The sequence below is a fragment of the Ambystoma mexicanum genome, chromosome 1p (assembly GCF_040938575.1).
Source record: "Ambystoma mexicanum isolate Mex_15411 chromosome 1p, UKY_AmexF1_1, whole genome shotgun sequence".
In the NCBI taxonomy this organism is placed as follows: domain Eukaryota; kingdom Metazoa; phylum Chordata; class Amphibia; order Caudata; family Ambystomatidae; genus Ambystoma; species Ambystoma mexicanum.
Window position 1 is genome coordinate 1,387,912,873 of NC_090921.1, and position 22,743 is coordinate 1,387,935,615.

At 47.1% G+C, this 22,743-nt stretch overlaps 1 protein-coding gene across 1 annotated transcript in view; it reads right to left on the minus strand.

Moving 5' to 3' along the window:
• GPT2 (glutamic--pyruvic transaminase 2) overlaps positions 1–22,743 on the minus strand; it is a 352,603-nt gene that overhangs the window by 221,654 nt on the left and 108,206 nt on the right. Inside the window, exon 3 of the mRNA XM_069607062.1 lies at positions 9,344–9,452. Within this exon, the coding sequence (XP_069463163.1) occupies positions 9,344–9,452 (109 nt within the window). The remainder of the gene's footprint in view (positions 1–9,343; positions 9,453–22,743) is intronic.

The window sequence follows — 22,743 nt, forward strand, 5'->3', positions numbered from 1 at the left end:
GTGTCATTTATCAAAAGAAACCTAATGAATTGATATTGTTGAATAAAACACCAGGGGAGGAAAAATGCAGGGGATGCAAACCATCCTCTGGAACAAGGAACTCTATAATGTTGGAACATTTGTGTTGGAGTTACGCATTTTTCCTTTTTGAACATATATGAACCACTCAAGGCCAAAGACATAACCCTTTTAACTTTAGAGTTTACTTTATTAGAATGTGAGGGCCAGAAGAGTACTTTGGTTATTTTATGCTTGTTTTGCTTTCGATATTCGGACACAGACACACCCTTAGTTTTGTTTTTAGGTAGGGAAACAACTCTTGGAACAGGAACAGAGGCTTTTCCCCACCCCCTTTTATTTTAATAAAAATCTCTGACCAAAACCAGGACTCCCTTTTGTCAGAGTCTCCTTCCTGGCTTCACACACTTGGTAAAGAGGTGACTTAAGAATTTTACCTGAGGGCATATGAAAATTAATTCATTCCATCACTGGCCCACGTGGGACACCACGGAATTAACAAACAGAAATCAGGTCAGAGCCAATTACTGATGTGTGATGGGACCTCCACAAAGAAGGTGCAGTAAGGGGCTGTTCGATGTGCGAGAACTGCAAGAAGGGTTGCACCATACATGACACCTACAGTACGCCCCAACATGCCATGGGAAAGAGTTGGGTTAGATATTGTAAAGCCAAGTCATAAAGGGGAAAAGAAAGTACTACTGCATTGTTTTAATATATCTGCCCACCAAAAAGGTGGATGTGGCACAGACTAGTAAAATATGCACAGGAGACATACATTGCTAGTGTATAATTAGGTCCAATTAAAGTTGCAAGGAATGTACACTTTTTTTTAAATTAGAATTTATTAAGATTTTGGAAGTCATGGAAAAAGGCATTACAGTACAGTGTTCAAAAACCAAAATTTAAAGGGTCACATACAAGTGAAACATTCTTGCCCCCCCAAATTGAAAAACATACTCATTCAAAATAAGTTTTCACCCTCCCAACCCCAACCTCCCCGGAATTTTTTTCCTCATTGATTTATTATCATATATATCCAAAGATAAAAAAGTAGAGACTCATTGGGTGCACAGTATAGTGTATATGGGAATCACTAACGTAGGTTGAGCGGATTTGAGAATCTCCGGGCATGATGTATGTCTTTTCTAATAGGGCGAATCAGAATGTTCTCCTCGCGGGGGGGGGGGGGGGGAGGAGGGTACAACCTTTCAGTTTCACTCCATGCTTTACTGGTTAGTTCCTGGCATATACTTACAGACAAAGTCTCCCCGTAGTATGTCACAATGGTCAAATTTAGAACGCAGGGTTGAGGTAATTCCTCCCCCCCCTCCCCAAGACACATTCGATGCTACATTAATCCATTCACCTTTGCTTGGTGTGTGTGTTCGGACTTCCATTTAATGACTAGAGTAGCACAGGCTGCTAATAAGAGGTGGGCTGCCAGGCCCCTAATGTTCTTTCTTTCGTTTTCACATTGCTCAAATCCAAAGAGAATCAAAAAGGGATTTGCATACCTCGGGACTCCATTGAGGTCTTTCATCCACCCCAAGACTTCATTCCAGTAGACCTTGATTCTTGGGCAGTCCCACCACATGTGCCAATAGTCGGCTATTCTGCCACAATTACGCCAACAGTGTGAGCTTAGTGACTGAAACATTCTGGAGAGCCTGAGGGGGTCATATTGCCAACTGTGTAGCAATTTGATCGCATGGAGTTTGTATTGGCCAGAGACCTGAGGGGCAGCCCTGCACATCCTACCCCACATGGTCGGGTCAATCTCTTCACCAAGATCCTTCTTCCATCTATTCTTCAGGGGCAGCGTGGAGCCCTTCCTTGCTTCGATCAATTCCCTGTACATGGCGGATATTAGACCTTTCATTTCTGTTCTGGAGTTCAAGAGCTTCTCAAAGGGGGTGAGTTCTCTATCTACTTTATCTTTCCATTCTACCCTTGTCAGGACTCCCTTAATCTGCAGGTAATGAAAAACAGGGAGAGGGCCTAGCCCGAGGTTCTCACCCAGTTCCGAAATTGTAACGAAGGACCCATTCTTCCAGAGCTGACCTGCCCTCTCCAGACCTGCTTTAAACCATGGTTGGAATCTATCCAAGTTGGGAATATTTTCCCTGATGCTAGGGGGCCATGAAGTAATTTTCTGCATATCCCTTCTCTCCCTCCAGATTTCCCAAATGGTCCCCAGTATCGGGTGATCACTTAATCTCCGTACTAGTTTATTTCTCGGGACCCATAGCCACTCAAACCGTTGCCGGGGACAGATCGTGATTGCCCATCTCAGCCCATTGAGGTTCTTTGTGATTTCGGAGGTGGGGAATCAGAATTCGGAGCTGGGCAGCCTCATTTCTTCAGGTCCGGCAGTCCCATCCCTCCCCTATCTTTAGGCAATGCCAAGGTGTCATAGGCTACTCTCGCTCTCTTTCCCTCCCAAAGGAACTTCACAATTGCCCTTTTGGCCTCATCAAAAAAAGTGTTTTGGTATTTGTATGGGGAGCATCTGGAAGGGGTAAAGAAAACGGGGAGACATACCATTTTGATCGCATTAAGTCTACCCAACCATGATCTCGTAAGTTTCTTCCATTTGGCAAGATCTGCATGGACCTTTAGGAGGAGGGGAGGGGAAAGTGGCTTCATAGAGTTTGGTAATGTCCCTCGTGACCTGTATGCCTAAATATTTGACTTTTTTCCAAGATAAGGCCCAACAGAGAGAGTCTGTCCAAGTCTGCTTATGTGGTCTCATGTAGGGGGAATAGGATTGATTTGCCCTCATTAATTTTGAAACCCGAGAGGCCACCGTATTAATTAGTTGAATTGCTCTGGGGATGGAGGATGTGGGGTTTGAGATATGCAAAAGTAGGTCATCTGCATATAAGGCTACTTTATATTCTGTAGCTCCTAGTCTGAGTCCAAGTCCTTCAACCCGAGGGTCGGCTCTCAATTTCTGGGCTAGGGGTTACAAAGAGAGCAAAGAGTATTGCAGAGAGAGGGCAACCCGGTCGCGTTCCTCTACTTAGTTCAAACCAGCGGGAGTATTCCCCAGTTGACGAAGACCGAAGCTTTGGGTGATGTGTATACTGCCCGAATCCCTCCCCTGAATTTCGGGCCTATTCCCATTTTGCGGAGGACTGCCATCAAAGCCCAATTCAACCCTATCGAAAGCCTTCTCAGCAGCGGCCGACAGGAGAACTGGGTCATTTCTCATGGTTCGAGATGCATTAATTAAGTGTAGGGTCCTGGTCTACCCAGTATAAAACCGACCTGGTCCGCGTGTATTAAGACGTGGTATACAAGTCTCCAGTCGGGCCGCAAGAATTCTGGTATGTATTTTTGCATCGACATTTAGCAAGGATATGGGGCGGTATAAGCCGCATTGCTTAGGATTCCGGCCTTCTTTGAGGATCACCGAGACGAGGGCTCGGACAAAAAAAAAAAAAATTTAAAAAAAAAAAAAAAGAGTTCGGAACTTTCCCAGTGTCTAGGATCTCAAAAGCGGGAGGAGAGAAAGGATTTATAGAATCTGGCGGTATAGCCGTCTTCCCCAGGGGGTTTGCCCAATGACAATCTCTTAACTGCATTCTTGACCTCTTCTTCCATTATCGGACCCTCGAATGCATGGTTTTCATCACATATCTGCGGAATTTTTACCGAGGACAAGTATTCATCAGTGTCTAATTCCCTGCGTTGGGCCTCCGATCTATACAGGGCCTCATAAAATGTGGCGAAGGCCTCAGGGATGTCTGCATTGGTTGCGGTTTGAGAGGTTTCCTGGTTTTCTATTTCCAGGACCTGCCGCTCTATTTGTTGGGCACGTAACCTCGCTGCCAGCAAGGCGTCCAACTTGTCCCCTTTCTCATAGAAGTTTGGTCTCTAGAGCTGCAATTTACAGACCGTGTTCAAGAAGGCGGAGTTCTTCGCTCTTCCTTTTTGCTTCCAAGATCTTATCCGCTTTCCCAGTTTCGTCTTTCCTTGCCTCCTCATCTAGGTGACAAATCTCATTTCTGAGTTTGTTTTCAACCAAGTTTCTTTCCCTTTTCTTACTCGCTCCCTCCCTGATCAGGATTCCACGCCAGGTCTCTTCCCCGCTTCCAACACTATTAGTTTGGAAACCTCCCCGGTGTTGTTGGTCTTAATATATTCACTCATTTCAGTTTCCATCTCAGTTTTGAAAACCGGGTCTTTCCAGAATGTCTCATTACACCGCCAATGGCCCCCTTTCCTAGGTAAGGTTTCCCAGTCAATGTCAGCGGTGACATATTGTGATCGGGCCAAGTGATCGGGACGATGTCCGATCTTATAGTAGCATTATACATTTCCTCTGTTAATATATATAGTTGATCCTAGTAAAGGTATTATGGGGGGGGGGCGGAATAGAAGGTTTATCCCTGTTCTTCTGGGTGGAGTTGCCGCCATGCATTTCTCAAGCCATATGTGTTAAACATATTTGCAACCTCACTGCGCCCTCCTTCCATAGGGTCCCTCTTGTTAGTTTTACCGGTTTTCCAATCCAAGTTAGGATTCGCCCATAAATTGAAATCACCCCCAAGGAGGACGTGGCCGGTGGCTTCTAGCATGATTTTGGGGACCGTCTTGGCTAGGAATCTAGATTGGCCCGTGTTGGGGGCATATATGGTTGCAAGTGTAATGGTCACTTTTCCTGTAGTGCCTGCCACAAATAAAGCGCACCCTTCTACATCCGCCCAAGTCTTGGAGGTTGCGAAACCTAGTCCCCTCCTGATGAGAAGCCCAACTCCTCTCCCTTCTCAGAGGCCTGGAACCCCAAAATGATGACCACGTTCGCACCACCATGAGTTCCGTTCCTCCCCCCTTGCATATTTCGTTTCCTGTAGGAAGAGTAGGTCTAGTTTCCCCCTGCGGAATTCCCGATATATCAAATATCTGTTTGTTGGAGAATTGAGACCCTTGACATTTAATGTTCCCACCCTAAGGAGGTCTCCTATCCATAGGCCTGTATCAACCCCCATTTGTCATCATACGTTTTGGAGGATCCTTTAGCAATGGAAGACAACTTAGTGAGGTATCGATCAACCGTGCGTGTACCCTTTCAAGTCTGTGAGGATTCTGTTCCGCGTCTCCCCCCTTGACCCCCCCCCTCCTGCCCCCTCACTCCCCTCTGCATCCCCCATTCCCGGTAGGTGGCGTCCGATCGAGATCAGTTGGAAATGTTGATCCGGCGTCGGACCACCAGTGGTAACCGTTATCTCACGGTCCCTCTACAGAAAACATTCTCAATAACATTTGAGCCCCCTTTCCATTCCCCCACTCCCCTGACCAAAACAAACTCTTTAGAAGGATATTCAAGATCTCGTATGATACCGCAGGTTGTTGTCAGCAGAATGCTCATTCTCTCTTCAGGGAGAAGCATTCAAATAAGTTCTCTCTGTAACTGAACCCCGCCCCCGTGGCTCGGATCACAGAGGGCCTCTCGAGCCGTCTTGTCATCGTATCTCAGCGGCAGATATGCAGAGTTCCTTCCAGACTGCCACATTCATTTATCTCCATCAGGTGTGACGTTGCCTCTCGTATTTTCTCAATCCCTTAACCCTTTTCCTTCGTGGTCCTTGGAGTTCCCACTGTCTCCCACTCCGTCCTTCCTCCTCCTGGTCTCCACCTTCTGCATGCGTTCCCAAAAGTTTGGAGGTGCAGTCGCGGATCTCCCTTTCCAATCTCAATCGCATTTTCTTGCCTCCATGTTCATAAGAGAGGGAGAAGGGGTATCCCCACCTGTATGGGGTTCCTTGAGCCATTTTGTAAGAGGGCCACACATTCGCCTTAGGGCCAAGGTCAATGACGATAGGCCCTGGAAGATAGTTATCTGTGCTCCTCCAAGGGTGATTAAACCTCTAGTCCTGGCCTTCGAGAATCCTAACTATCTTGATACCTGTGGAACCGGGCAAGAACGGATCTCGAACCGCCTGTTGGACGACCGGCTCTGTGTATCCGCTCTGCTTTGGGCTCACTGATCTCCTCGTCCGCTACCAGTATTTTCGATAATATCATGGATCGTTTTCTTGAGGACTCCTGTTTCACCTTCGTGTTCCAAAAGCACAGGTTATTTCTCCTCTCTCGATTTTCCAAATCATCCATTCTGAGTCGGACTTCCTCCTCTCTTTGCTCCCTCTCCCTTATTTGAAGGTCCATCTGGGTTTCGAGGCTATCATTGGAGGCTTGATTGTTTTCCACGCCTTCAAGTCTCTCTTCAATCTTGTCCATTCACTGTGTTATCTGATCCACTTCCCGCCTATGTTGGCTCCCATGTTCTTTATTTCGCTCAGGAGAGCAGCAATGTCTCCTTTGGTCGCTGCAGCTTCTGTCCCGGAGGCCTCCATGGTCAATGTACCTGTGCTTTCTGCGGCAGGAAAGGGTGGGGAGTAGGCGTACTTGGCAAGTTTCAATTTACTGTCCACATATATCGGAGTGGTTCCAAGCCCTCCTCATTCAACAGAACACCCTGGGGCTGGGAAGAAGTAGATGAGCCTTACTACAGTCTATCATGCGAAGGAGGGCACACGCCCCGTTTTCGGGGGCCCAACCCTTCAGAGGAGAGGTGTGCTTGCTTTGTTCATATATGAACAGCGAGTATGGTCGCAATGAGGCCTTGGGTATTCCAATTGGGCACAACCTCAACATAGTAGGGATTACGGCGGGGGGGGGAGGGGGATCTCCCCGAGGTTGCGTAGGGCCCTGCAGCTCTTGGCCCTGACTCTTGTTTACTTCGTCTTTAATCGGGGTCTCTAATATGGTTATAGTTTTGCCTCCTTCATAGTGCCTCATGTCCTTCACCATTCCATAGACACCAGAGTAAGAGGGAGATTGTTATTGTTGTCCAGTGTTGCGGTTACGTTTTCCCTTGGGTATATGCCGTTAGAGTTCTTGTGCTAGTCTTCGGGGTCCAGTGCGGGAGGCCGCGGGCCTGCTGGGAGCTCCAGCAGTTTCCGGAACAATCTTGCTGGGTTCACTGGTGTGTTGGGAGGAAGAGGAAGGTTCACCCTTGTGCACCCACTCCTCTATTACGGACTCAAGGGATGCGGGCCGCCTTTACATGGGTGGCTGGGACCAGGCACCATCCGCACGTGTTGGATGAGCCCCAAGCAGAAGACAGTAGCTTTTAGGGCCGTAGCGGACCGCTTGCCAGTGGTTGGCCTCCTCAGTATTCAGCACAGATGACCTCAGAATGATTCCAGGAGTGCCCTGCAGTTTCACTCGCTCACAGATACCACAGACCACCCCTCACTGCTGGGGCGCCTCTCCGTACCTCCCAGTTCTCCTCCTTTGCCAGGATCGCGGTTTAACTCCATTCCTCCACTGCTGTTGTCATTTCCCTCCTTGCGTACTTTGTGGAGGGAGTAAGTTGGTTCTCTTTGCGTCGTCCACTATGTCCTCGTTGAGGGATGGGTGTTCACGAGATCACCTCAGGGCTGTGCAGTGAAAGGCCCTAGGTTTGCGTTCCTCACAGGTTTTTATTCAGCAGGGCAGTCGTAGGAGGGTTTCGAACTCATTGTCTCTATGGACCTTGCTCCCAGAACTACTCTCTCATTCATGTGAATCTCAGCAACTTTGCGTTCTGATGGTGGGAGCGAGTTGGGTGCGTGGGGTTGTCCGTTTGGAGCCAAGCTTGTGGTCGTTTTTATGGGCTCTGCATGTGTCATAATGTGCCGGCCAGTCTTCACGGGTACTCTGTAATGTTGCGGACAGTACGGAGGATCCGCAACACACCCGATTCAGGACTTACTCCTAGTCCGCTCTAGGCGTCAACTCAGGGTCCTCTGCTCATAATTTTTTTTTTTTCCATCATCTTCCCCCTCTTTCCCCCTCCTCTGGCACTACGGGTCCACGGGTGGCGCAGAGGGCGAGGATGGGCCCCCACGAGTTCCGTTAGTTCGGGAAGTCAAGTGGCTCCTCCACGGTGCAACTCGCCTCCGCTCTCTTTCTGATGAGTGAGGGCCCTCGTGGTGGGGCTCGGTCTCAGCACACTCAGCGGAGCAACTGACCTTCCCAGTGCGCTCCCTCAGCGGCATCCAGGGGTCCTCGATCCCAATGGCAATGTCCATCTGTGCGATGGCTACCCTCACGCCTGCAGGGTTCGGCCGCACTTCCGCTTTCACAATAAGGCTGCTGTAGTCTGCGGAGGGGGTGGGGGGCCTGCCTATAACGTCATGTTTCATCTCAATTCTTCACCGATTTTTATCAGCCTTTCACTCCCTTGAAGGGGGCTTGGGGGGGGGGGGAACACACCTTCACGATGCAATTTTTGCTAGGTGTCTCCAGCAGGAGGCAGGGTCCCAAGCGGGGGCTCAATTCGCTTGTGGGGCTGTGGTGTACGGAGCTCACACGGTGAGTAAGCTCATCCTGCGCCCCCTGGTGGCCAATCTCCATGTACCCATTTTTAAGGGTAAATACAATACAACACTAAACCAGTGCAATTTATCACCCACAAAACTATAGTGAGGCGAGTGCTTTAACGATGCAATTAAGGATTGCCTACAAAGGGCGTTCGGAAGGGTAGAAATTGGAGTGCAGTAAAAGAAATGGTTGTGGCTTGTTCACACCACATTCAACAACAGGTGCGTCACCAGTTGAAATGTTGTGGGGAAGGAAACCCAAATGAAGTTGTGCACACCACATATCAGAGCTAATTCAGTAGATATAGACTACAGGGTTAAAGGTTAGAATAAGGTTGAGGCAAGCGACAAAGTAGCACATGCCTGGCATAATGCAGTTAAGGAAACTAACATGTGGTGAGGAGAATGGGTAAGCATTCAGTTCCCATTAGCAAAGAGTGGAACTTTGGTATCAGTAACACGCCCACAATGGCCATATGGTTATACATAAGGCATTAGAACATAAGAGTGTGTGGAATCGAAATCCAGTAGTAAAGTGTGGGAGTCCTCGGAATCCTAAAATGGGTAGGCAAGGTTTTACAGGGTTCCAGGAGGGATCAGAATAGGTGCAGGGGGGAAAATAAAAAGTGGTACCTGTTTCACAAGAAACAGAATCAGGGGCAGTGTGGTAAACAGAATTCAAAAGGAATATATATATATCAATCCGTGTTTGGCATAATTTCCCTTTCCTTGTTGCCATATCCCCACCCTAGCTCCCCTCACATCTGTCCCTTGATCAGTGCGATTCGTGATATCATAGCCTGTATGAGGTCACCAAGCAGCATTCCAGGTTTCCAGGTTGCCAGTTGGAGGCATCTCTGGTGCCAAGGCTGGTTGCCTCTAGGTTCAGTTACAGTAGCAGTATTCAAATAACAGGAAAGCAATGCACAACAAAAGCATGGACGACTCACCAAGGCTCTGTCCACCACATCCTTGCAAAATCCGGCTCGCTCTCTCCTTCGCATCTTTAGGAAAATGTGGGTTATCCAATAAATCTGGGTATGTGCAGAGTGCCACCACCTGTAGACCAAAGAAAATAAAGCTGGATGAAAGAAAGTTCCAGGAGACTGGTGGGGGTGTCTGCTTTGGAGGGCTTGCTTTTCCAGCACATTAGTACTTGTTTGGGAGAGTTCTTTGAGGGTTGTGTGTTTGTGGTAGAAATCTGCTTCTAAATAAGCAAAGCATCTCGCTTCCCTCAGATTACTACCTTGGTTCACCTACTGGTAACACGGCTGAACCTAGTTTCTTGTAAACAAATTCATAATATCTCACCAAATCCTACACCAGAAAAGCAGAAAACAAACAAAATTGTCTCAAATTATTCCACCGTCTTAAACTTCAGTGATAAAATCCTTCAATGTGTGTTACAATACTGCAAACTCTTCACACTCTCCACCCGTCCCACGACGCGAGCAAGCACTTCCGAGTTACGTAAATCCCAGATTCTGACTCGCATCCACATCTTAATCAGAGTAATTTCCAGGTTGGTGAGAAAATGAATCTTCCTCTAGGGTTTACTCGGTTACACCTGAGCTTAAAGAGTCAATCAGATGTCCCACCTCCCCCATATTAAGTCAAAAAGGAAACCTTTTCATTTCAACATTATTCTGCAGGTCATGAATTTAGATTGTTGATTTCTCAATACAGTAGAATTGATTTGGTTGTGGGGAGAGGACTTAAAGTTTGGGCCATACCTGCCCTTGCTTATAATAGCATATGGTGGACCATACATGGCAATTATTTAAATGTATCCTCTTTTGGGGGTAGATCGATCACCACAAGTAAGGTCTCCTTTTTTCTTTGCTTAACTTTTCTTTACCTCTTTCACCCAGGAAAAATCCTCAGCCCAAAAGATCTGAATAGATTTGCCTGACCACCAAACATGAAATAAGGTCCTTCTCTCGCCACATCCTCACCAGCACTCACTCACTCAACATTGAACATTTAGTTGTGGTTAGTTGCCACCAATGTATGAACTTAATGGGCTGATTTGGACATTTTGTATGCCTGGTCACATAAAAGTACCCACAGTTTCTCTGCGAATCCAACATCTAAATCAGGGCTTGCAAATTCTAGTAGCCCACTAGCATTCGAGAGTATTTTTTTTTATGAAGGGTGAGAACCATTTGCATGGTACTCGACATTGCTGGCGAGCATGGGGATGTTAGAAACTTATTTTTCATTTACTGCAAACACACTTTGCAGTAAATGGCAAATACAAGTTTCACTGTGGATGCTTGACCGCATGGCACCAAATAATATGCGCGCTTATGGCGACATGAACCCTTTTACAAAAAGCACTGGTGAATATTTTGCCACCCGTCACCTTGGGGCAAGAATGAGTATGTAAACTACAGAACTCGCCTCGGCAGGTCTAGTGGGATTTTTAAGAATTTGCAAACCCTGTAAATATTTTCCAGATCTTTCCTTCAGCTCCCCAGTCCATAAACATCTACTTCCAATAACACTTTGTAACAGGCCTAAAATTACTCGGTTGGGTATATATTACTTTCTCAAATAAAGTTGGGGTCCCGAATTAGCAGCTTCCATTTCCTCCGAGTAATACATTCCTTTAACTTTAAATAAAAGAAATTGGAAAGCATAGCAACAACAAATCCCTCTTCAAAGTTAGAATATCAATAAATCGGAAATTCCAAGATGGCGGCTGAGCCGGGTAGACGTGCGTGAGCGTAGCTCCGTCCCCCAGCTCAGGCCGCAATAATAAAGAAACGACATATGCAGGCTGCGAGCCCATCAAGGTGACTCCTCAATCCCCCCTTTGCTTCCCGCCGGGGCGAAACCTCGGACTGTGACTGGATGCCACGCACCCCAGCCGAGCGAGGCGCCTCGGCCCGGGAGAAGCGGAATCTCCAGAAGCAGCGGAGAGAGCCCCGCAGGAAAGCTCCCGGCCCCCGACGGTGGGAAACACAGAGGCGAACAGCGACATTAGGCTCGCGACCCCGCCCAGCGGAGACGCCGCCGAAGAGGACCGGCGGGTTCCGGGTTCCGCCGCGGCCCCGAAGAGGAGTGCATCCGCTGAAAAGAAGCAGACCGAGAGAGGGAGGCGCCCAGGAGGGAGAATCGTAGCCCACGCTCGATCAAGAGGAGAAGGCACCGGAGAGTACAGCGAGAGCAGCCGACAGAAACTGGGACAGACGTTGGAGCCCAGCAGAACCCAGAGACGGGGACCCGAAAAGCAGGTACGAGGCGAGGTGGAGCCCCCGGGACAGGCGGGAAAAGTCCCCGTCCCATTTGCAGTTCCGCACGCAGCCCCACAACGCGGATTAGGGGGCTCCACGACAGGGAGTAAGTGGGGGGTGGCGTTGCCCCCCCCCATGGTCACATAAGGGATCGGAAGGGAGACTCCAATATCGCCCATATAAACGAACAGAGTCTCGGCCCCCTCCCCCACGAGGCGGGCCAGAACCAGAACAGTCACGCCACGAGTCGGGTCCGGGGCAATATCATACGGCGGACCCGACGGCCCCCAAAACCTCAAGGGCCAGCGCGGAGAAATCCCGCAATCCAACACCAGGTACACATACCCCCAAAGTGATAACAGGGTCAGGAAGACCCGGAGAGAAGACCCCACAGAAAAAGCACCCAGGGCTAAGAATACACCCACATGTCCAAGGCTAGGACGAGGCAGGGGTCGCAGGCACTAACGAAAATTAAAGGTGGCTCCAGTCAGTCACATGATCTGGCCCACATTTGGGGAATAGGAAACACAGGAACGAAGCAATCTAACAAACAGAAAAGCGTAGAGAAAGACCCCTTAGTACAAGACGAAAACTCAGACATGGCGGCCTCACGAGACGGCATGAAAATGTGGTTCAAAGAGAAGCAAGATCAATTTATCGCCTCAACACAGACAATTCGACAATATGAAGGGGGAACTGAAACAAGCAGTACAGGATCTAAAAAAGACAGAATCCCTAGAGGAGAGGACGGACAACATAGAAAAAACGATCCAGAACATGGACGAAGAGGCGACCTTACGAGCCGAGGCACAAGATCGCCTCTCACGTCTGGCGTTGGAACTCGAAACACAATGTGAAGACTTAGAAAATAGATCTAGGAGATCAAACATACGTATTAAAAACATGCCGGAAACAGTAGAAGACAAAGATCTCTGTACAGCAATACAACAAGTATTCCGAGAGAAATTGAAAGACGTATCAGGGGAAGACATCCATAGACAGAGTACATAGGGTCGGCCCACGGCGAGCAGGGGACCCCAGGTCCCGCCCCAGAGACGCCTTGGTGTCCATGACAAAATACGCACAAAAGGAAAGAATTTTGCGAGAGCCCAGGACACTGGAACAAATTAGAATGAACGGCAAAGACATTTTACTATTCCAGGACCTTGCACAATCTACGCTCAGAAAGAGAAGAGAAATGAGCCAACTGACTAAAATCTTGTCAGACAAACAAATCCGTTACAAATGGACATTCCCATTTGGCGTTCTATTCTCATGGGAAGAGAGACAACACCGAATTACAACATGCGAAGAGGGCCTAAGGAGAATAGGATACCAGGAACACGAGCCAGACCCCACAAAAACAAGGGAACCTCCCAGACAACGAATCCAGCCGAGGGGGTGGCAAACGGAGAAAAGAAGATCTAGACTCCAACCACAGATCCCAGATTGAACGTAACGCTCCAGGATAAGATATCCAAGGTAGGCTAGGAGGGGGAGACAACAGGACCATGAGCACCTCACCAAGGGCAAGAGCCGAATAGTGGCGCGGCAGAGCCACGGGAACATCATGGAACATGTGCCACAAGCAGGGTTTAGGATTCCCTGCGAATAATCACCCTGAGTTGTTAGAGGGCATGGAGCGAAGGCGCAATGCCAGAGCAACCATAGGGCCCAGGGCACTCCTCAGGGACAATGTTGGGGGGAATGGAATACGGGCCAGGAAGGATTTATCAAAGCCACGGTCAATAAACTTGAACTTTGCGGAAGGAGAGGTGATCCTGACAGGTGACTTCAATATGGCGTGGAACCGGACAGAAGATCGCTCAAATCCGAAAGCATCCCAACAAGGGGCCCGACACCAACGCTCAGATTGGCGATGCAGAATCTGGCATTAGAAGACGTGTTTAGTTTAGTTTATTATTTGTAGGGCGCGCCAAGCCCTGGAGCATCAGGGCGCACAAGACAAGAATATGCTCAACTTTGTTACAGGTACATCTACATAATCATAGTACATTCAGCAATAAATAAAATATATACAGGTGCATGTGCATGGTCATAATGCAGTATACAATAAGCAAGAATGAGCAGGGCTGGAGCTAGGTCCAGACAAGAGGTGATAAGGGTACAGGAATATTTAACAATGTGGAGGTGATATACAGTGGAATAAGTACAGTAATATACAATGGTGTAAAATACAGAACGTGGTATCAGAGCTGGGGCATGCAGGTGGATCGCTAGTAGGGACAGTCAGGTCAAGCAGGTCGGATTAGTTAGATGTCATTAGCTCTCAGCCACTTGGTCAAATTCTGCCTGAATTTCGCAAAGGGCTGGGGTTCTCTTATGTCATGTGGTAGGGAGTTCCAAAGCTGTGCTGCTTTGACTGCAAAGCTATGTCCTCCAATGGTGGCACGTTTAAAGCGAGGGACATAGAGACAATTCGCATTGACCATTCTTGTTGGTCTAGGTGAGGTTCTTAAGTGTAGCCGGTCCATGAGGTAGGGTGGTGCCATGTTATTGAGGCACTTGTGAGTAAGGGAGGTAATTTTGAGTTGGATTTTGTCCTGAGTGGATAGCCATTTATATTCTCTTCTTATAGAGGAGATATGCTCTTTCCTGTTGATCTTAAGCGCGGCTCTCAGGGCATTATTCTGTAGGACCTGGATTTTTTGGATAGTCTGTTAGCCCCAATGTAGAGACCATTACAGTAGTCCAGTTTGGACAGTATAAGGGCTCTGGCAAGCGTGATGCAGCTGTCTGTAGAGAGGAATTGCTTGCTGGCTCTAATGAGTTTGCAAGTATATGCTGTAGAAGAGGCTAGGGAGTTGACTTGTTTGCCAAAGTTTAAGGTGGCGTCAAGGTAAAAGCCTAGGGTCTTGACTTCCTTTGCTACTTTGATATTGTTCCCATCGATAATGAAGCTGGCATAGTCAGTGTTAAGTTTAGTTATGTATGTCGGGGTGCCTAGGATTATGAGCTCAGTTTTGTCGTCGTTCAGGCATAAGCCGTGTGTCGCCATCCATGCCTGAACGATGCTGTAAATTTTATTCACTAAAGCCAGATCCACGACGTAATCTCCTGAAAGCGGAAGGAGGATCTGGGTATCTTCTGCATAGTTGGTGTAGGCGATACCCAGATGATCCATTTCGTCAAAGAGTGGCTTTGTAAATATGTTATAGAGGGTTGGTGATACACAAGATCCCTGGGGTACACCGCACGTTATAGGGATCGGGTCAGCTGAGGCTGATGGAGAGAAGACTCTCATGGTGCGGTTATTCAGGAAGGATTTGATCCATAATATGGCCTCTTTAGAGAAGTGAGCAGCAGAGTCTAGGTGGCTGCATAAGACTGTATGGTCGACTAAATCAAACGCTGCTGAGAGGTCTAGCAAGAGGAGTAAGGCTGCTTGGCCATTGTCCCTACATTGATCTATTTGGGCCTTGAGATCGATAAGGGCAGTCTCTGTTCCATGCTGGGGACGGAATCCAGATTGGCGGGTTCCGAGCAGGTGGTTGGATTCAAGGAAATATTGTATTTGCATGTATGCCACTTTGTCTAAAATTTTTAGAAGAAAGGGCACAGTCGTGATAGGCCTAAAATTGGTGGGAATGGCAGGGTAGAGGGTTTGCTTCTTTAGGAGTGGCAGGACCCATGACTAAGATTTTTCGGTACAATGCCGGTAGTGAAGGATGAGTTGATGAGTTTAGTTATGAATGGCGATAGTTCTCTCGCAGCATCCTTAATTAATTGGGCAGGGCAATGGTCACCTTTACAGTTGGATGGTTTAAGTCCCAGGATCACTTTTTCGACTTCAATGGTAGATACCTTGGAGAAGCAGAAACGTGTTATTTGTTTAGATTTAAGTAGGGGTGCTGGGGTTAGAGCGTCCTGAGGTGTGAGAGATGCTTTTTTGAAGGCAATGGAGAAGGCTCAGAGGATCAACCGAAGGATTCACTCATCACTCACACGTGCACGATTCCAGCTTCCAGGATAGATTATATATGGGCTTCAGGAGCTATAATTGGAGAAATACAGGATATCGAAAAAGGCACAATATCACTATCAGACCATGCCCCACTTTGGATAACCCTTCCCAAACTGCGACATCTATCTGGGCTTATGGCGATGGACACTCCCGGGAGAAATGTTACAAGATTTAGCGACAAGAGAAACTATAAGGGAAAAAATTGATGAATATTTCGAGTTCAACACCACCCAGGATGTCTCCCCGAGCACCACGTGGGAATCCTTCAAAGCAGTGATAATTAATAGCCTTGAAAGCTCGAAAAGATAAGCTCATACACAAATGGGAAGATGAGCTGGGGGAAAAACTGGAAGAAATAAGGGAAGAAATTACCAAGAACTCCTCCAGGCAATTGAAGAGAGCATACCGACACACAGAGCCAGATAGATCTGATCAGGACCAAAAGAGTTGAAACGCAATTACTCCATACAAAACATTGGTACGCGATGAAATCAAATAAAGCAGACAAACTACTTGCAAGACAACTAAAAGGCAGACGGCAAGACCAAGCAGTGAAGGAGACAAACGGACAAGGAGAAAAGAAAACACAAACGAAAGACATAAAAGAAGTTTTTCGAGAGTATTACCAGAACCTTTACACGTCGCAGAGGCCGGGTAAGGAGGCACAAATGGCATTCCTGACCGGGGTAACACTCCCAACAATATCCCCACCAGAAAAAGAATCCCTCGACCAACCTATCACGACAGAGGAGGTTGGGAAGGCAATAAGATAACTACCCAAGAATAAAGCCCCGGGACCAGATGGCTTTACAGCCGCATTTTATAAAACTTACGCCGACTTATTTATACCCCACCTAACCACCCTATACAATACCTTCAATAATACGCGCAACCTCTCCACATCAATGAACAACGCAAAAATTCTAGTCTTCCACAAGAAAGGGAAGGACCCAGAAAAACCCGGATCGTATCGCCCAATTGCCCTAATCAATGTAGGTGCCAAACTCTATACAAAAGTCCTGGCCAACAGATTAGCCACGCTGCTCCCCAAATTAATCCATCAAGAACAATCAGGCTTCATCCCCAAAAGAAAAACCCACGACAACATAAGGAGAATAGTTCACCTAATAGAGAAGACCGGAATCATGAAAATTCCCTCGGCAATAATAGCATTGGATGCGGAAAAGGAATTCGACCGGGTAGAGTGGACAAAGCTGTTTGCTACATTATGGAAAATGGGCATGGGAAAGGACTTCATCGAAATGATCCGGGCAAATTACAATTCCCCGACGGCCAGCATCACAGTCAACGGAGAACTCTCGGACCCTATCAAAATAAGCAGGGGAACGAAACAGGGATGCCCCTTATCACCTCTACTCTACGCAATCTTCCTAGAACCTCTCCTAGCCAAGATCAGAGCGGCACCGAACATTAAGGGCATAGAAATGGGCACACACGCACAAGACGGCGGCATATGCAGATGATATGTTGCTGACAATAGCAGATCCAAACAACACGCTCCCCCTTCTCATCCAGCAAATAGATGACTTCGGAGCAATCTGGGGATTGAAGATAAATAAGCAGAAGTCATCAGTAATGGCCCTAGCGGGAGACAAAGAAGAGATATACAAGACAACTACAGACCTCCAACTTCTAAAAGCCGAAGAAGGAGTGAAGTACTTAGGAGTTACCCTGACACCACAGGTCCAGAACCTCTATAAAGGAAACTACCCCAAACTCCTGGAAGACATTAAAAAAGATCTACTCAGATGGAACCCTCTGTCAATCTCATGGTGGGGCAGAATAACGGTTATCAAGATGACGATATTACCCAGACTGCTTTACTATTTCCAGGCCCTCCCCATCCAAGTCCCGCCAGAATTCTTTAAATAACTCTCCAAAATTATCACGAAATACATACGGCAAAACAAAACCCCGAGATTGTCACAACAAGTGCTTACGGCTCAAAAAACAGACGGAGGCATGGCGCTCCCCCATATGAAGAAATACTACGAGGCGGCGCAATTGTGGGTCTTACATAACTGGATCACAGATAACTCAGAAAAAATGTGGGAGGCACAGGACAGGGCTGTCGCAAACACTAATCTGCGCCACCTCCTATGGAGGAAACCCGAACACAGACACCAAAATATCCAACTCAGCGAAGTCATGAGCTCCACCATGGAAATCTGGAACAGAGCAACCAAAAAGGGAACTCTGATGATACACCCCGCCCCTTTCATACAACTCGTAGACAACCCAGACTCCCCCCCCCCCGGTCAAGTAAAAGGATCCTTTAAGAAATGGAGGGAAGCGCAATGTACAAAAGTGGGCGATATGATTGAGGAACGACAGATCAGATCCTTCCAAGAATGCCAGGAACTGCTGGGCCTCACGGAAAAGGACAGATACCACTATGAGCAACTCCACCACTGGCTCACAACTCCAAGAATAACAGAGGCATGGACAAGGGACCTCAACCCATTTGAGACCTACATATTGACCCAAACGGGGGAAACAAAATTTGTATCCACTCTCTACAAATTCATTAACACACAAGATGAAAAGATCACCTGGCTGTACATGAAAAAGTGGGAAGCAACCCTAGGGAAACAAATCATGAGGGACCAATGGTTATACCTCTGGCAAATAATTCCGAAATGGACATGAGCAGTACAAACAAGGGAAGCCTGGACAAAAGTGATGATACATTGGCATTACACGCCGGAGAGAATCCACAAAATGTTCCCCACAACGCAAGGGAAATGCTGGAGGGGATGTGACACACTCGGAACCTGGAGACACATCTGGTGGGACTGCATAGAAATCCAACAATTTTGAGGGAGCTGCCAGCCAAGGAGAAGAAATTTGGATGTGCGGCATGTAGGCCCCCCCACCCCCCCCCCGAGATAAGTCCTTCACTAAGACACAAAAACGGAATTTTATGGGCCTCCTCATAGCAGCTTGGTTGGCAATTGCGCAAAAATGGAAACAGAAAGCCCCTCCAACCTCTCAAGAATGGCTTCGAAGGATTTGGACATAAGTAGCGATGGAGAAGATCACGTATAACCTCCAAGGAGACAGACAGAAGTTTACCACGGATTGGGGAGAAACTATAGAATTCCTGCAAAGCGATTACATACAGCAATGGCGCCCCCATAACATCCGCATACTGGATATGTTCACAGCCTAAAGTAGAAACACCTAAGGATCGCAGAGACATTTCATATACGTTAATTCCGGTGAGGAATGAGGGGGAGGGGAAGGGGGGCGTTTTGAGGGACACTGTTGAGTCCCGAAGTTTATGTTTTGAAGAAATGCCAATAAAAATTATTTGAAAAAAAAAGATCAATAAATCTCTCCTCGCTCGACAACTATTGAACCTTTTTAAAACCTGCCTCAATTCATAACTCGAATCTTTGGACTTAATTTCATTTATAAGGTTGTTGCCGTGACAACTCGAAGTTGAGAAGGATGAAGGTAATATACTCAATACCATTATTCCTCAATAAACCCCATCATGTGGGCAACACTGGATAATTCCAAATTCTCTCGGTTAAAACAGGTCTGGGAAGCCATTCTCCCACGTTAACTCACACTATGATGAGCATTTTTTTTTTTCTGTGTGCGATTGGGTATGGCCTTCGAAGATCATACAACAAGCACATCAGGGTTATATGATATTTATAACCTGTACACAAGGGTTTATAGCACCACAAGAGAGGGGAGACAGAAGGAAGACAAGACAAACAATCATACTAGGTCTTGTGACATTCGGATAGTGCAAGTGCGACAACGAGAAGTGCAGGGGGAAGGGTGGGGAGGGGGTGCGATCAGGGTAGCAAGGATCTGAGTAAGTGCAGCCAGGGCAGAGCGGCTCTGGGTAAGTGCAGGAGGCAGGGGCTGTAGGGGTTACAGTTACAGCCACTAAGAGCGCAGTAGGCCAGGAGGCAGTACAGAGAAGACTGGTCATGGAGGAGCCTGGTACCCATCGAGACTGAGGGTACCAAGCAACCAGTCGGCGCAGCAGACAGGTAAGTTAACGAGAGAGAGAAGGCAGAGGAGAAACGAGAGAGAGAAGGCAGAGGAGAAAAGGAAGGTCTTGTGCTGCTTCATGAACTTTAGGTAGTCCGGGTCAAGTCTGAGGGGCAGTGAGGCCGTTAGAGTGAGGCACCTGCAGACAAGCAAGATCTACCCCCGCCAAACCCCCCCCCACCCCCAATCTCTGCTTGGAGAAGCGTCTGACCCTCAGAGTTAGAGGTAGCTGAGCAAAGGCCTCTAGAAGAAAGGTATTTTAGGCAGCGAGGGCTCAGCCCCAGAAAGCAGTGTGGACGATGCAGAGGGTCTTGAACTTGATCCTTGCAGCCACCGGGAGATTTCAGGACTGGAGCAATGCGGCCCCTAGACTGGAGGCCAAGGATAAGTCTTGCAGTCCTGTTCTGGATTCGTTGCAGGGGGCGCAGAGTAGCGTTAGGCAGATTGAGAAAGAGGCTGTTGCAGTAGTCCAGCCTGGAGAGAACCAGGGCTCTGTAGACAATGAGCTTCTGGTGGAGGTGGGGGGGAGGTAAGAAAAGGTAGAATACCTCACTGACAGGAAACAGCCCTCTGAGAGTCCAACTCCGCCAGCTGAAGTGAGAAGAATTACATGCTTTTTTGGAATTATAAGCATCTATCTTCCAAACAGATCAGATTAATTTAATGAAGAAATCTTATTAGAACCAGTAACATAGTAAATACAAATAGTTTTGGGAGGACATTCATGTGTTCAGCTATCCCACCCACCCCAAACAAAGAAAGCCATCTCTGAAGGTCCTCTTGAAAAAGCAACCCTAGTGGAGGAAAGCTGAAATCACAGGTTCACTGCTAATCCAAACAAGCAAATATTTCAACTTATCCATGCACAATCAAAATCTAAACGTCTGTAAGACAGAATTTGCATCTGTCAGTTAGGACACAATTGAAGTTCTAATGACTTGTCCATATTCACCTTGTATCCCGATTCGGGTCAATATATCCATCAAAATGACTCCTCTGTATAGCGTGGCAAGTGGGAGACACTCACTATTCTTTATGGGGTGGGGTGGCTAAACTACACATCCCAGCTAACAATGAGAACTTGCATCATTGTGGTTCACCGGGCCGGAGATGCTTGACCAAGCTGGCATAGGAACATGAAACCTGATAGTCACGAATCAAGCTGACAAGCGCCAGTGGCTTACTCATCTTGCGAGTGGTGTTGAATGCCTAGTCCATCCAAAAATGCCTTTCGCTAGTTACCGGAACCCCATTGAGCTGCTTAGCAGCCCCTAAGGAAAACCAAGATGGTGCCAGAGGCTGTGGGCCTTTTTAAAATCTCAGAGGTAATAGGTTAACACCTGTTGGCGCAGAACCAAGAAATTTAGGAGGCTGAGGAAAGAGCCAATTCGAAGCCTATAGCCTCAAGGGTATAAAAGAGGCTGCAGACGCTCATCTGTTGTCTTGATCCCGGAGGAGGAAAACAAACCTACTGCTGCTTTGTGCCTGGAAGGTATACCATTTCCCCCGACACAAGGAAACCTGTGAGGATGGATTACCACGAAGAGCTAGAAAATCCTGGTACAACCCAGAATGGGGGCTTGCGGGAGAGATTATACATGGGAGAACACAGAAGTGTTGTTGGAGACTGTGAAACAGACTCTAGCACGCAAGGGCTAGGAGGGAAAGTCCTCGAGGAGGTGACTGCTGGGAGTAGGAGTCTAGTGGAGGCAAACTTAATGCCAGTGGCCTGCAGAACGGTCTACTCGGAAAAACACGATGACTTTGTGAAGAGACCAGTAGCACGAGAAAGAGCCAGTCGGTTGGGAAGAAACCTCAGTATTGAGAGTGCGGGCCTGTTATGTTTTGAAATATTTTATAGTATATGGCTGAATATGGAAGTGATAGGTTGTGGATTTTCTGCAGGCTGGAACTTTGGACTTGTATTTCTTATAATAGATTTAGCTTTGGGGCCTTTCCGGAGTGCTCAAGGTTAGGTTTTGGCACCTTACTCTAAATTTATATATGTATAGAAAATAAGTGAAGTTTTGAAATTCAACATTTGCATGAAAACATGTACATAGATGTTTATTTCTTTCTATGTGTCTTTTGTAAGTGATTAACATGTTAAAATTTAAATAAAACAATGTACAATATCTTTAAACTAGTATCCAATTTTTTACTACATTGACTAGTGTGATCTTGTGGTCATAGGTTGCACAACGTGGGAGTGGCATTAAGGTGGCGTTTAAGGTGGCGTTAGCAGAATGTAAGGGGTTTTGTTGCATTAAGTTCTCACCTTAACGCCTCTGCAACTAAAGTTTGTTCCTTGAATTTCAAGGGTTTTGATATTCTAGATTTTATTCCACAAATGGTCAGGGGCCACGGTCTACGGCCATGCACACTGTCAATTTATGAACACTACCAGACCTCTAGAATTATTGGCTTTTTGCCATGGCCAGTTGGCACGTCCACTATTTTAAAACACTTGCAACACATGTTTATCAATCACAAACTGATCTTGGACCTGTTTTGACAGTGGTATTGTTATGTATAGAAGACTGCAGGCTTTGAGTACTCACAATGGTTTTAGGCAGTGAGAAAATTATTTGCCGAGCATCCCACACTTTGGTTAAGCAGCATGCTACAAGCCCCTTGTTTTATGTCCAGTTTCTTGGCGACTGTTGAGATAGGTGACTGTTGGAATACATCGCACAACCCCCAACTAACCTAATTTAAGCAGCATGGAAAAGGGAAGAAAAATGCACAGTAAGTGAACATATATCTCAAAGTGAAATATACAAATACAGGTCAATTGACCTTCCCATTAGAAGAACGTGCACGAGACAAAACAGCATTGGACTTTCAAAAAAGTAACAAACACCAGAATAACCCGACAGAGGAAATGTTCCAATAAATATGCCAGCAAAGTACACAAGGTGCTCACCTTTTAAACCCAGCCATCTCTCGTGAAATATTCCCTGGAAAACAAAATCCTAATAAGAAACAAGTGGTCATTGTCTCATGGGTAAGCGTCTGCACGGGAACAAGACAACCTGATTAAAATCCTGGTAGCCAAAAACTTGAGCAAGCTTGCCAACCTCAAAAAGAA